The sequence below is a fragment of the Leptonotus elevatus genome, chromosome 1, assembly GCF_054856555.1.
Source record: "Leptonotus elevatus isolate MCC_2025b chromosome 1, RoL_Lele_1.0, whole genome shotgun sequence".
Classification (NCBI taxonomy): Eukaryota; Metazoa; Chordata; class Actinopteri; order Syngnathiformes; family Syngnathidae; genus Leptonotus; species Leptonotus elevatus.
The window spans coordinates 25,513,687-25,527,486 of NC_141239.1; the positions used below are offsets into that span (position 1 = coordinate 25,513,687).

At 39.9% G+C, this 13,800-nt stretch overlaps 1 protein-coding gene across 1 annotated transcript; it reads left to right on the plus strand.

Annotated features, from left to right (window-relative positions):
• Nucleotides 1–6,834: 6,834 nt before the first annotated feature.
• On the plus strand, nt 6,835–13,260 carry LOC147181396 (uncharacterized). The gene is made up of 3 exons (XM_086080670.1): nt 6,835–7,469; nt 9,313–9,470; nt 11,326–13,260. The coding sequence occupies exons 1-3, from the start codon at nt 7,247–7,249 to the stop codon at nt 11,698–11,700; spliced, it is 756 nt and encodes a 251-aa protein (XP_085936796.1). The 5' UTR covers nt 6,835–7,246; the 3' UTR covers nt 11,701–13,260.
• The last annotated feature ends 540 nt before the right edge of the window (nt 13,261–13,800 follow it).

The window sequence follows — 13,800 nt, forward strand, 5'->3', positions numbered from 1 at the left end:
AAATAAATAAAAAATACAGGTTTTATAAAAAAAAAAAAATATATATATATATATATATATATATATCAATTGTAGGCCATCCATGTGTACGGAAATTTCATACAACAGTACTATAGTGGAAAAAGCATTACTGTTAAGACTGAGTCAAGTACATATGTGACTATGGCTCTCCTTTCCCCTCATATGAGGGCATTACAGTAAGTTTACTGTAAAAACCCATCAAAAAATTCTTCATTAAAAAAAATATGTTGCAGTGGGTAGACAGTGTGTACAAATACAGTGCCCCCGCTGACATGCGACTCTCCCCGATGCCTTAATTGCACCTGTATGGTGTCCTATAACTCGCTGAGAGCTGTTTATGGTGATCTATCACCTTTCTGCACAAGTCCCGACAGCCTGGGCTCTTGGTCCGGCGCCAGCATCCGATCGGCCGGGCAGCAGCCAGGCGGAACGGCGATGAGTGACGGTGAGCAGAAGGGCAGGCTGAGAAGTTAACTGCCGCCGTCGTCATCATCATCATCATCATCATCATCATCATCATCATCGGGATGTTGCCAGGCTGCATGCCCTCGGTTGCCCGCAACCGCGCCCACTTGAGCGCGTGATGCACGTATTGATCTCAGTGATCAGTTTGGCAGGAATGTAAACACTCGTCAGTGTCTTCCCCCCCGCAATGTGCTGTGACCTGCCTCGTCGTACATCTGTCTGCTCTCCTTCTTCCTCTCCGTGACACGGCGGCCTTAGATCATCTCCTCCTCGGCCACGCTTGACTTGCGCTTGCCTGGGAAAAAAACAAAAAACAAGTCTCTCGCCGGCCTTTCACGCTGCCACTTTGATGTCTCAAGTGTGATTCGCTCTTGGATCGCGTCCGCTTTCCCTTGATGCCGCTGACATGAAAAGTGGGCGGGGGGCTTCTCGGGTTCGTCCCACGACCGCTGATCCACGACTAAAACAGTCGGCCCCGACGCTCTGCGCGATACGATTACCCGGGAAGAGGGAGGCACGAGACATTGAGGCCTCTTCAGGCGTGACATCCACTTTTCCTGCAACTTACACAAGACTTTTAACGGGCGTTGATTGAATTATGCCTTGAAACCATTTAGAAAAAGAAAAGGCCTCCGCCAAGGTTGAGCTGTTAACAAAAGGCCGACTACGTTCTAGCCAGTGGCAGTTTGTGCAATTAGCAGCGTGCACTGACAAGAATGAGGCAGTAGTTACAATGATTATTTTTTTTACACTTTAACTCATTCACTGCCATTGACGACTATAAACGTTAAAAATTTATTTGAACTATTTCTATTAGTTCCCCCCCCCCCCCACACACACTTTTGTTAACAAGAGAATGAAAACCTAGAATTTTTTTATTGTACATTTAGAACAGATATAACATTTGTGATTAATCGTGAGTTAGCTCTTGAAGTCAAACAATTAATTAATATTAAAAATTTTAATTGCCTGACGCAATTTAAAAAAAACAAAATATGTATATATATTTTTTGGGGCCATCAGGCGATTAAAATTTGTAATCGTAATTAATTGCATGACTTCAGTAGTTAACTCACGATTAATTACAAATGTTATATGTGTTCTAAATTTACAATAAAAAATTATAGGTTTTCATACATTAGTTGACAAAAGTTGGAAAAAAAAAAGTTAAACTAATAGAAATAATTCAAATGAGTTTTTGACGTCTATAGCCGTCAACGGCAGTGAATGAATTAAAGGGGAAGTCAACCCCCCAAAAAATTTGACAATAATATGTTCTGTGCAGCCCCACTAGTCTAAATATGGTATTCCGGTTAATATTGCATTAGTGCAATATAAGTTAAGCAGCAAAACCCAGCCCTTTTTATCCATCTCAGGAGCAGCCATTTTGTTTGCTGTCGACTTAATATGACATCACAGTTGCCCAGGTCTCAGGTAACAACCAATCACAGCTCAGCTTCAGAAAACAAGTGAGCTGTTACCTGAGATCTGAGCAACTGTGATGTCATCTTTGGTCGACAGCAAGTGGCAAAATGGCCGCCCACTGAGATGGATAAAACGGTTGGATTTTGCTGCATAACTCATATTCCACAAATGTAATATCAATCAGAAAGTCATGTTTAGACGAGTGAGGTTAAATAACATATTATTGTCAAGAAATGTAAGGTTGACGTACCCTTTTTTGTCAAAGTACCCTAAGTATCAACAATTGTGTTGTCCTGCTGAAAATAGTTGATTTTTAGGTGACAATCGGGAGTCTGGCTTTTGTTACCATGACGACACAGGGTGGAGGAAGAGGTTAGCGAGAAATGGCTTCCACTTGCGATGTTGGGGGAGAAAGTGAGTGCCTGTAAAGACAACACGTTTTTTATATATATATATATATATATAGGAAAATCCACCTGTCGCTGTTCTTATGCCAAGGTTAAAGCAATAAATAAGTATTGCTTTGCTGCCCTCTTGGTGCCAAGGAACTTTGTTGAAGTATGTTGAGGAGATTCACATTGACAAAATCTGTGCTTTGCCGCCATCTTGTGGTATCTATAGGCAAATATAAAGCTTTTGGGAGATGTCCCCTTGCTCAATTGAATAACATAGCCTTCAAATGTTACCTTGTTTTTTTTTCTTCTATTTTTTAGAAATTTGAAAGCACATTAGTTGAAAATATTGTGCTAAATCCACATGAGAAAAGTAATTGTATTTATTTTTCGCAGTGAAACTTTCTGTCTTCAAATGTTTTCTCAAGTGTTCAATTTGTGTGCGTAAAAGCCAAATAGTTCAAGTGTCTACTCTGAGTCGAGGCTGAACAAACACCGTGTGTGGCGGGGCTGTCGACTGACTGAATAGACACCTGCGTTTGTCCCGGGCACACAGTTTGCTACGGGGATTTAGGGTCTAATTGTAGACCCTCAGTCCCCCCCACCCCCGTCAAACTTGCTTTGCCTCTGTCCTTTGAAAGCCTATTGATCCACATAATCAGGGACAGAATTGTGACAGACGCTTCTAAAGAAGACGCTGGTGGATAATTGAGGGAGGCCTTAAGGCCACAATGGTGACGGCTCACGTCAGGCTTCACGCGTCGGGCCTCGCGCGCCTCTCTGGTGGTTCGAAGCTCGCCCGGATGACATGCTAACCGCACAGATCTTGTTTTGTTATTAGCAGCGAGACAATGAGTGTTTTCTGTGGGTTTAAACAGCCACAGGTGGGACATCCTTCGGGGGAAACTTGGAATTGACTTGTTGGAGCTTGCGCTCGTTTATTGGGAACCAAACTCTAGAGCTTAACTTGTCTCTGGGAAAGACATTTAGCAATCTGTCAATGGTTACTGGTCATTCGCTAGGGCCAACTGACAGCAGTTTTTTTTTTTTTTAAATTCATCATTCTCAAAATGGGCGGCTTTCAGCAGTGGCGGTTTCTGGTATGTGCAACATGTGCGGCTACTCGGGATGTCATTTCTGTTCGCCCCGCCCCAAAAATATTTTCGTGAAATGGCTTTCTACTGGCATCATCACATTTAATTAATTGGCGTATGTATGGGGAGTTTGTGCCTTCTTGTGGAGTCATCCACTGTTGAAGAGATGTGAGGTGTGTGTGTGGGGGGCATTTGGAAAAAAATCTAAGCCATCAGGTGCTAAATTTTGAAAACAATTGTAAGAGGAGGAGAAAGAGCCTGTGATTCAGGTATAAAGACAGCTGGCTTCATTTTGTTATTTTATAGTAAAGGATAGGGGCCAAAGTGGTCTCTTGCACAGGACGCCATTCAAGCTAGGACCACCACTGGCTATTATAGACCTTGATCAGTTGTGTTGTGAGAGCTCATGATGACAAGATAGATACTAAAACAAATATACACAAAAAAAAAAAGGTCAACCATTATTAAGGCTAAATGTAGTACTAATTTACATATTCATTATTGATAGAATTGTTATTATCTTCTATTTGTTGGGGTTTCAATATTGCAAAATGCATTTATTGTGGTTTGATTTTTTTCTAACTCATTGTTCAATAAAAAAAACATTCATTCCCTTCTCCCTCTTTTTATCACTATATAAAATAATAATAATAAATTCATTGAATATTGAAAACATGTTCAATTCTGCATTAGAAAATGAAGCTGATGCTCATTTTTGGTTGCAAGTTATAAGTAGTCATTTAAGCGTCGGTCAAGACATGCAGGACGTGAAATTGTAGTACATTTTTGCATTCATTTTTATCCAGGCTTTGCTTTTACAGATCATGTATCATTTGCATGAAGTGTCTGAAAAAGTGAGAAGATGGTGGAACGTTAATGCAGTAAAAAAAAAAAAAAAAACAGTTCTATGATTTTTTTTAAAGTAAAGCTACGTTAACTTAATATATTGTGAAAACGTCCACACATTTGGACATTGTGTAGCACAAAATGAATGCCTAAAGATGATAGCAAGTTTTTGCCACTTTGCAGCGGTGACGTGGATTAAAAATCACACACCAACCTCAGTGTGACGAGATACAATCCGACATAATGGACTTGGCCAATATTACGATTCGCTCTATCTACCACTTGAGCCCGTTAAAAAAGCGAGAGTTTTGCTTAATGTCGTACGTCGGCGGATGGTAATCATCAATTATGATTCGCCAATGTGATGTAATTTGCAGGATGGATAAGATCAACGTCTAATGAGAGCCTAAGTGAAGCCTGCGCTGTTAATGACATGTCACGTTTTCATACTCATCGGACTGAAGCTGACTGGCATCATTTTGCCTGGAGTTCATCAGACAAACGTTCAATCACTGCAGCACTGTGCAAACACCACACGTCACACGCTACATACTCACTGCTGTTTGCATACATTTTAATCACAAAAAGAAACGACGACATCTGTACTATAGATACTAAAAACCCTCTTCATGTTCATGTAATGATTTGTTTATGAATTGTTGCTGTTCAACTGTTTTTTTGTTTTTTTAATCTGGCATCTTTGTAATATGTATATATATAATATGCGCATTGCAGTTGAACCAATCACATCGTGATCACCCTCCGCCTCTTTGACAGTCATTTATCTTGGATTTAAAGACGTTTTTTTTTAATGCCCCAATTTCAACATTGCTTCTTCATTTAAATAAAACGCAATTCAGTAATCAAGTCATTAAATAGGTATGTGCCATGAAAATGTTATTGAATCAATAAGATTCCAATTAAACGACACATATTGGGGTTGTGACACATATAAGGCAAAACCCTTAAAAATAACTGCTAAGCCAGGCCTTATGTGTGTACAAAGTTTCATGAATTTTTGTCCATGTTTCAACCCTCAAAAACAGCATTATTTTTTTCTTTGCAAATATTGCATCACCACGGCAACAGCCCAATTTTTTGTGGGAATTTTATGTCCTATTTGTATCAGTAATTGGTATCAGTATTGGTCTGAAAAAAACATCCTAAATGAATTGTTTGTTTAGTTTATCTGTTTGAAACCAATTGCAAATGATGTTCATCAGGGAAAAAAATGCACTAGAATGGAGCTCTTTGAAGTGTCAACTGTGTTTTTAACTCATTCAAACCCAAAAATGGATAAACACGTTTTTGAATATTTTGTCCTTCACGCCCAAAAACGTATTTACATGTTTTTTTGTATATGTTTTTTTTATGCTTGAGCATACAGTAGGCTTTGATGTGGCTTCTGACATGAAGAGGTCGCTTAAAGCAATGGTAGGTATTACAAAAAATGGCCATAATATAGCAGCAGAGTATAAGAGATCAGCCAGGGTCATGTTGCAACAAGCTCTTTTTCCCTGTGTTTTCAACAGGAATGTGAATATATGAAACTTAGCTATATTCTAATGCTAATTGCTGCAAACTGATACATATCAACTTTTTTCCTGATGAAAGAAGAGACTCTAATGTTTCTTTGGTAGATTTCATGTTTTTATAGCAATAGAACACAATATTCTGTGGGCCTTGCAAAATCAGTCAAAATCCAGTAAAACTGCTGTGAGCGAAGGGGGTTGCTTCAGTGAAAATGGCTGCGAGTGAATGAGTTAACTTTACATTGAATTGCCTTGATCAGCAGGAATAGGATTTCTAAATCTAACAATTCCTGAATGCGGAATCTGTGGCTAGTAACTTAAAACTCGCTAACTTGCCCATCTTGTGTCAAGTTACCATTCAAAATAAAACGACTTCTTCCATAGATACGGTCCAGTAATCCTTGAAAGTGGAATGAGATGTTGGCGGAAAGCCTAATCCGCCGCTGCCAAGGCGTTAAATCAGTGTTTGAACAGGTGCAGATGAAAGGGCCACAGGTGAGAGCGAAGGAATGACCACCTTGTGACTCATCCCCGCGCTCTGACTGGTCGCCCCGCTCGCCGGCTCGGCGGGCTGATCAAAGTCGCCCGAGCGTCGCTGTCGACGACGCTGACAGGCCAGTGTTTTCGTTGTTTCCAGACGATGAGATTAATCGACGCGCACCTGCGTTTTAATTGGCGACGACTATCGAGTCGTCAGCGAACCGTCAACGCCGACCCTACAGCTGGCGCGCTCGCGCAAGCACAGTGTTAATAATCAGTATGAAATGTGTTGAGGGGCTTGAATGGTGTTGGGTGACACTCGGGGATAATGACAGCATGTCGTCGTCGCTGTCGTCACGCGTGCGTGAGAGGAATCGAATGATGAACATGATAGCTGGTGTCCATGTTTACGTGAATCGCGTTGTATCGCTTCAGAATATGAACTGCTGTGAACTCACTTGTCCTAAAAAAAGATGACGACATCAGTCTTCAATGTGACGAGCGGTTCCACATCAACACCAAAGGTGTTCTTCATAAAGCGTCGTCACTCCCGAGCTGTCGGAGAGCCGGCGCGTGTTTATTCTGGAAGCCGCCGCCTTTCGGATCTCGTTTGACGACTCTTCTGACTGAGATAAGAACCGCGAGTGTTTCTCGAGACGAGCCGCGTGCGTGCGTGCGTGCGTGCGTGCGTGCCTGAACAGACGGCCTCTCGATTGGGTTTCTGTCCACGGGGCCGATTGAAACCTCAGACGGCAGAAGATGTTGCGACACGTTGGCTAAAGAAGAGCGTCTCTTCCCACCCTGACGATCTGATGAGAGACGGGTTAGATGTGAGAGGAGGTCATGTGACCAGGAAGGGTATTGGATGAGAGAGGGCGGGACCACCTGAACCACTCTTACCTTTTACCTCATCTCGTCTCTGAGCCTTTAACACAAAAGAACCAGATGCGTTCCGTGTAGGACTCGCACCCAGGACTGGATCCCCTCGGCTATGTTCGGGCCCGGGCAACTGGTCTCCGCTCTCCTGCCTGCGGTTTTCCATTCACCCGCAGCCCCGTTTTTCCCCGCCTTCCCGGCCCGGCAGATCCTCATCCCGGCGGTGCCCTACATCCGCTACGAGTCCCTGAGGAGTTACCTGCGACCCGAGCCATGCAAGGAGGCGCTGCTGCTGGCCACGCAGGCCATTGGCATGGGTCCGCTGGTGGACGCAGTGGGTGAGTCGAGTTCAACCTAAACCACGTATATGCTTCATGGAATCGAGCGCAATGCTCTCGATATGTTCCGATACCGATGCCGATTATTAGTAGTCAAGGAGGCCGATAACTGATATTCCTTTTTTACTATTCTTTGTTGTAATGTCTTAAAGCATGTTTATTGAACAGGTTTTCAAACTTTTCAAAATGTAGAAGTTTGTTATTTATTTATTTTTAACCTTAACACAATAGACATGCTTTTATGTTCAGCGAGCTCCCAAGGTTATCAGTAAGTCTTAAAAAGTGAAATGGAAACTTAAACAAGTAAATACCACATCTCTTTATAGTTTTCTACAGTGAATATTTATTTTTCCAAAATTTAAAAATACCTGAAATTTTAAGCATTTCTTTGTTTTAATGTCGAACCAAAACAAAATGTTCCGAAGGTTCCCAGGGTCAGCAGCATCTCGTATAAATTACAACATTTTAAATAAATAGTTCCCCGAGATTAAAATGGTTTTAGATTTACTTTATGTCGGCCGTCAAATTTTGAAAAACAGGCTGATACCGATATCCGTCAAAATGCTCCATGTTGGTGTATTCCTAGAATGCTCTTGTGCACTGGTTCTCCACCTGGGGCCCACAAAATTATGTCATACCATTTAAAAAAGTGATATAAGGACTGGTGTGCCCAAAAAACAACAACGACAACAAAAATAAATTACTCACTTTGCTTTGGGCCTATTAAAAGTTCTGATATGATTGTGACATTTCACATAAATCTGACATCCTTGCCTGTATAAAGTTAATGCAGTTTATAACAGGAATAAAGTCACATTTTATTCAAGAACGATCAACGAAGAAAAGGCGGAATACTAAGACAGTAATTTTATACTTCCAAAAAAAATAATTAAATAGGACTTTCAGCTCTTAGTATACGTGTGACTTTAATATCCTATTCTGTCTTGATCGTGGGAAAATACAGCTTCGTTCATAACATTACATCTTTTTATCCTGACAAAATACGAATTAGTTCTTGTAACGATTATGACTTCCTTTTCTTATGATAACATTCCTATTTTTTCTCTTAAAAAAAAAACTGCATGATTTTATAATAAAATCAAGAATTGTTTTTTCTTTTTTTTTGCAAAAATATGCAACATTATAATTGGCCCTGACAGATACATTGATTTAATCGTCCGGTATTAGCTCTCTGTTAGCTGATTTTGGGTGATTTTGTCCCCATTTCTTTAAATACACATTAGCAGTACATAAAAAATAAGACAAAAATATTAAACATTTAAGCCCCCCCCCAAGAAAAAGTCCTATTTTTGGCTATACTCCTATGTTGCAAATTTCAACAATTACTGTAGGACAAGCTATTGTCCTGTAAAACTGTCAAATGTTCATATATTTATTGTATGAATTAAAGGAACAAAAGATTAATCGGACAATGAATCAGTTATCGGAATTTTATTCTGCCAAATCCATTATCATCAAATCCATACCTGTTGGGTCCTACTTTTTAATTCCTACACACGGTAGTTATGTTTACCTGATGTGAGAACCATGAGGCGGTCCTGAGGTGACTTTTGCGTAGGGGTCCCGCGACCCAAAAAGTTTGAGAACCCGTGCTCCAGTGAATGTCAAATTGTGCTCAAGTGTCAGTAAGACGTGAGCTTCGAGTGTAAATGTTTACAAAAGACCGACTAACAGCTCGTGACGAACAATCAATTATCAAGGCGTGCTGAAGCAGGCCTAATGATCGCTATGCTAATTAGCCAGTCTAGAACCATTAGCTCCCTGTCACCCTTTGGCGATTCCGTTAATTTGCCACTGTGCCATTTTTCCCCCCCCTCCCCAGACGAGCAGAGGCCGGTGAAGCAGCGTCGCGCCCGCGCCAACTACAGCAGCTGGCAGCTGGAGCAGCTGGAAAAGGCCTTCGAGAGCACCCACTACCCCGACGTGTTCATGAGGGAGGCCTTGGCCCTCAGACTGGACCTGATTGAAGCCAGAGTGCAGGTGAGACGACGTTGGCTCTTTGATGTGTGACATGGCAACTGATTAATCGCAATTTGATTTTTCTCGGAATATCACGATTACGATATAATACGCGATGATTTTTTTCCGGTCCTCTTCTCTTTTAAAGTAGTAGTAAAGCTGCCATCGTGACTCAAACAACTATGTCTGTAACAAAACTGGATAAAAATGGCGGAAAATTGTACGCGACTGCCATCTTTGTTCTGGGGCTGATTTAATCGGTTTTATATTACCAAGCGCAAGCGGCAAAAAACAGGACGTACCAATAATTGTGTTTTTATCCAGATTTTCCCCAACGTTTGTGTTGACATATTGACAGTGTGACGCTCGTCAAGATGGATGTGTAAGATTACACACCTGCTAACTCGCGCTGGCCAAGACTAATATGTGGCTGAAGCAGCTGCAGTATGATTCATTTAAAGCTATGCTGAGCTTTTTGTTTGTTTAGTGTGCTTGGATTGATAGCTACTATACATCTTCACGACATGTCTTTCTCAAAGGTAATGGAATGCAATGAAAAACAGAGCGTAAAAGTCATGGTAAACAATATGATGATATGAACAATGGTATTTGTGTGCTTTTGGACACTTTTTGAATCATTGAACATGCTGCGGCGCAAATTGACTGAGGAATATTATTTCTGTTCCTGAGAATGGAACATAAGGGTTCAAAGTACTTTTATTTTTTTCCTGCCACTCCCAATTAGATTATTATGGTCAACTTTAATAGCGTGATGAATAAGGATTTGCTGTAGCTTTCAGCTAACAAAATGTCTAAAAAATATATAATTCTCCATCTCAAGAGATACATACATAAGAAACTAACAAAATGTTTTTTAATAGGGGTGGAAAAATGTGTGCGTTCATTTTGAGTTTATTTAAAGTTCCTTTAACGCCACCATTTTTTTTAACGCACGATTAATGACCGCCCCTTACTTGGAAAGCCTGCAATGGGGAAATTCCAGTCGCAAACGTCAACATTTTGCAATAATTAAATGTAATAATAATGCATATATTTGTGGAGGCTGGTATTTTAACATTTTAAAAATGCGCAGAAGTTACTTCATGTTAAAGGTGCCGTACGCAAGTTACCGAGTTTTTTCAGATTTGCGACCCCTCTGGCCCGATGGTCGAACAAAAGGAGCCACCGGGAGACGGAGGATCGCCCTACAGTATTGGTTTATTATTATTTTGACGCACTTTTATATCCTCTGTGGCACACGCTTGCCTTTTGCCACGGACTCGTCCACACACTCCCAAACACTTCCGCCTTCCCAGCGCTTCAAGTTTCGGTCCCGAAACCCTGATCAATATTTTGATCTACAGGAAAATAGGCCATTGTGCCACACGAGTGCCTCCTGTCCATTATACAATTCTTAAAACATGTGTGGGTGAAATATAGCTCTTTTAACACTCCAATTTGCGTTTAGATTAGATCAATCTTAATATGAAAAATAAAAATGCACTGAGCTGTCACCAACATCTTACAAATGCAATTATGCCATCTAGTGGCAGAAAAAATGACCTCAACACAAATTAATACAGTATAGAACATTTTTACAATTTGAACTCCATTTTATGAATTAATATGAAATTGCTGTATCAATGGCAGCCATTTCTTAATTTAACATCCCCCCCCCACTTTTATGCTAGCAAGAGTATGAAAACTGAAAAATATTTTATTATACAGCTATAAAATGTGCGATTAATTGTGAGTTTACTATTGAAGTCATGCGAATGAAACTACTGAAATATATCTTTACTTACTTGCCGATGTTTCTATTACTCTGCATTCTAACTTATTGAGATACATTTTTATGTTGCGAATGTGACTCCAGGTTTGGTTCCAAAACCGGCGTGCCAAGATGAGGCGTCAGCTGAAGCTTCAAGGCCAGCGTGCCAGACCTCACCCCAAAGCAGAATGCGCAAACGTCCCGGATAAAGCAATTCATCGTTTAAAAGGTCACATAGACGCTTCAGACGGCGACCCCTGGCCTCCAGCTCAGGAAGACCACGACGACAACTACCCGTGGACAAAAGCCGCCGGCGCTGCGGCGAGCGGTCAGAGGTCAGAGGAGCTGCGTTCCAGCAGCATAGCCAAGCTGAGGGCCAAAGCCAGAGAACACGAGGCCGAGATCAACGGCGCCGTCAACGTGGCGGCGAGCCTCGCCACGTCCCAAACACAGGAAGTGGATGCCGTGTATGGTGATTGATCGCTTTCCTGCTTCCTGTTTTTCTATATCACCATTACGGAGATAAACGTCAGCTGTCAAGGTGCGAAAAAAAAAAAAAAAAGACTACTGCAGGAACTTGTCTCACTTTTTGGACATTTGCATTTTTTTAGGTGGGCCTGCAAACAAGAGCTGTGTCAAAACCTTTTTGCCTTTAAGAAGAGAATGCTCATGATTTCAATTACCCTTTTTTGTGTTTTTTGTTTTCCTGCGCCAATTAACTCATTCGCTGCCATTAACGGCTATAGGCGTCAAAAATTCATTTGAACTATTTATATTAGTTTAACTTTTTTTTCTACTTTTTTTAACAAGAGTATGAAAACCTATTAAAAAATATTGTACATTTAGAACAGATATTAAATTTGTGATTAATCATGAGTTAACTATTAAAGTCATGCGATTAATTACAATTAAAAATTGTAATCGCCTGCTGCCCCTAATTTTTAACACTTTTCTTTTTTTTCTGTTAAAATATTTTTGCTAGGTTTTCATACCCTTGTTAACAAAAGTGGGAAAAAAATGTTAAACTGATAGAAATAGTTCAAATGATTTTTTGACGTTTATAGGCGTTGAATGAGTTAAAATGCATATTATATACACTGGAAATAGCTGAAGAATGAAATCACGTCAGTGTGTGCGGGCTGTTGTTTTGAGCAATCTAAAGCGCTGGTTCAAGATTCACTATAATTGACAGTTTGAACATCATATGCACTGGTGTCACAATGAATATTTTTTGGAAGCAAACTACACATTTTTGCCTTCAATGCGTGCCAAATGGTCAACCAGCACAGCTACAAGCTTCGTTCAATGCAAGAGAATGCTCATGATTTCAATTACCCTTTTTTGTGTTTTTTGTTTTCCTGCGCCAATTAACTCATTCGCTGCCATTAACGGCTATAGGCGTCAAAAATTCATTTGAACTATTTATATTAGTTTAACTTTTTTTTCTACTTTTTTTAACAAGAGTATGAAAACCTATTAAAAAATATTGTACATTTAGAACAGATATTAAATTTGTGATTAATCATGAGTTAACTATTAAAGTCATGCGATTAATTACAATTAAAAATTGTAATCGCCTGCTGCCCCTAATTTTTAACACTTTTCTTTTTTTTCTGTTAAAATATTTTTGCTAGGTTTTCATACCCTTGTTAACAAAAGTGGGAAAAAAATGTTAAACTGATAGAAATAGTTCAAATGATTTTTTGACGTTTATAGGCGTTGAATGAGTTAAAATGCATATTATATACACTGGAAATAGCTGAAGAATGAAATCACGTCAGTGTGTGCGGGCTGTTGTTTTGAGCAATCTAAAGCGCTGGTTCAAGATTCACTATAATTGACAGTTTGAACATCATATGCACTGGTGTCACAATGAATATTTTTTGGAAGCAAACTACACATTTTTGCCTTCAATGCGTGCCAAATGGTCAACCAGCACAGCTACAAGCTTCGTTCAATGCAAGAGAATGCTCATGATTTCAATTACCCTTTTTTGTGTTTTTTGTTTTCCTGCGCCAATTAACTCATTCACTGCCATTGACAGCTATAGACGTCAAAAATTCATTTGAACTATTTATATTAGTTTAATTTGTTGTCTCCACTTTTGTTAACAAGAGTATGAAAACCTAGAATTTTTGTTTTTGTACATTAAGAACAGATATAAAATTTGTGATTAATCGTGAGTTAACTATTGAAGTCATACAATTAATTACAATAAAAAAAAAATCGACTGACGCGCTAAAAAAGAGAGAGAAAAGATTATTAAAAATTAGGGGCGTTAGGCGATTAAAACTTTTCATCGCAATTATTTGCATGATTTCACTAGTTAACTCACGATTAATCATACATTTTATATCTGTTCTAAATGTACAGTAAAAAAAATCTAGGTTTTCATACTCTTGTTTACAAAAGTGAAAAAAAAGTTAAACTAATAGAAAGAGTTCAAATGAATTTTTGACGTCTATAGTCGTCAATGGCAGTGAATGAGATAAGAGGCGAGGGTTGGTGAACACATAGCTGCTTCACCGTGCCGGGAGCATCCGACACCTCCTGGCATAGAATAACATCACTCAGCTCCGT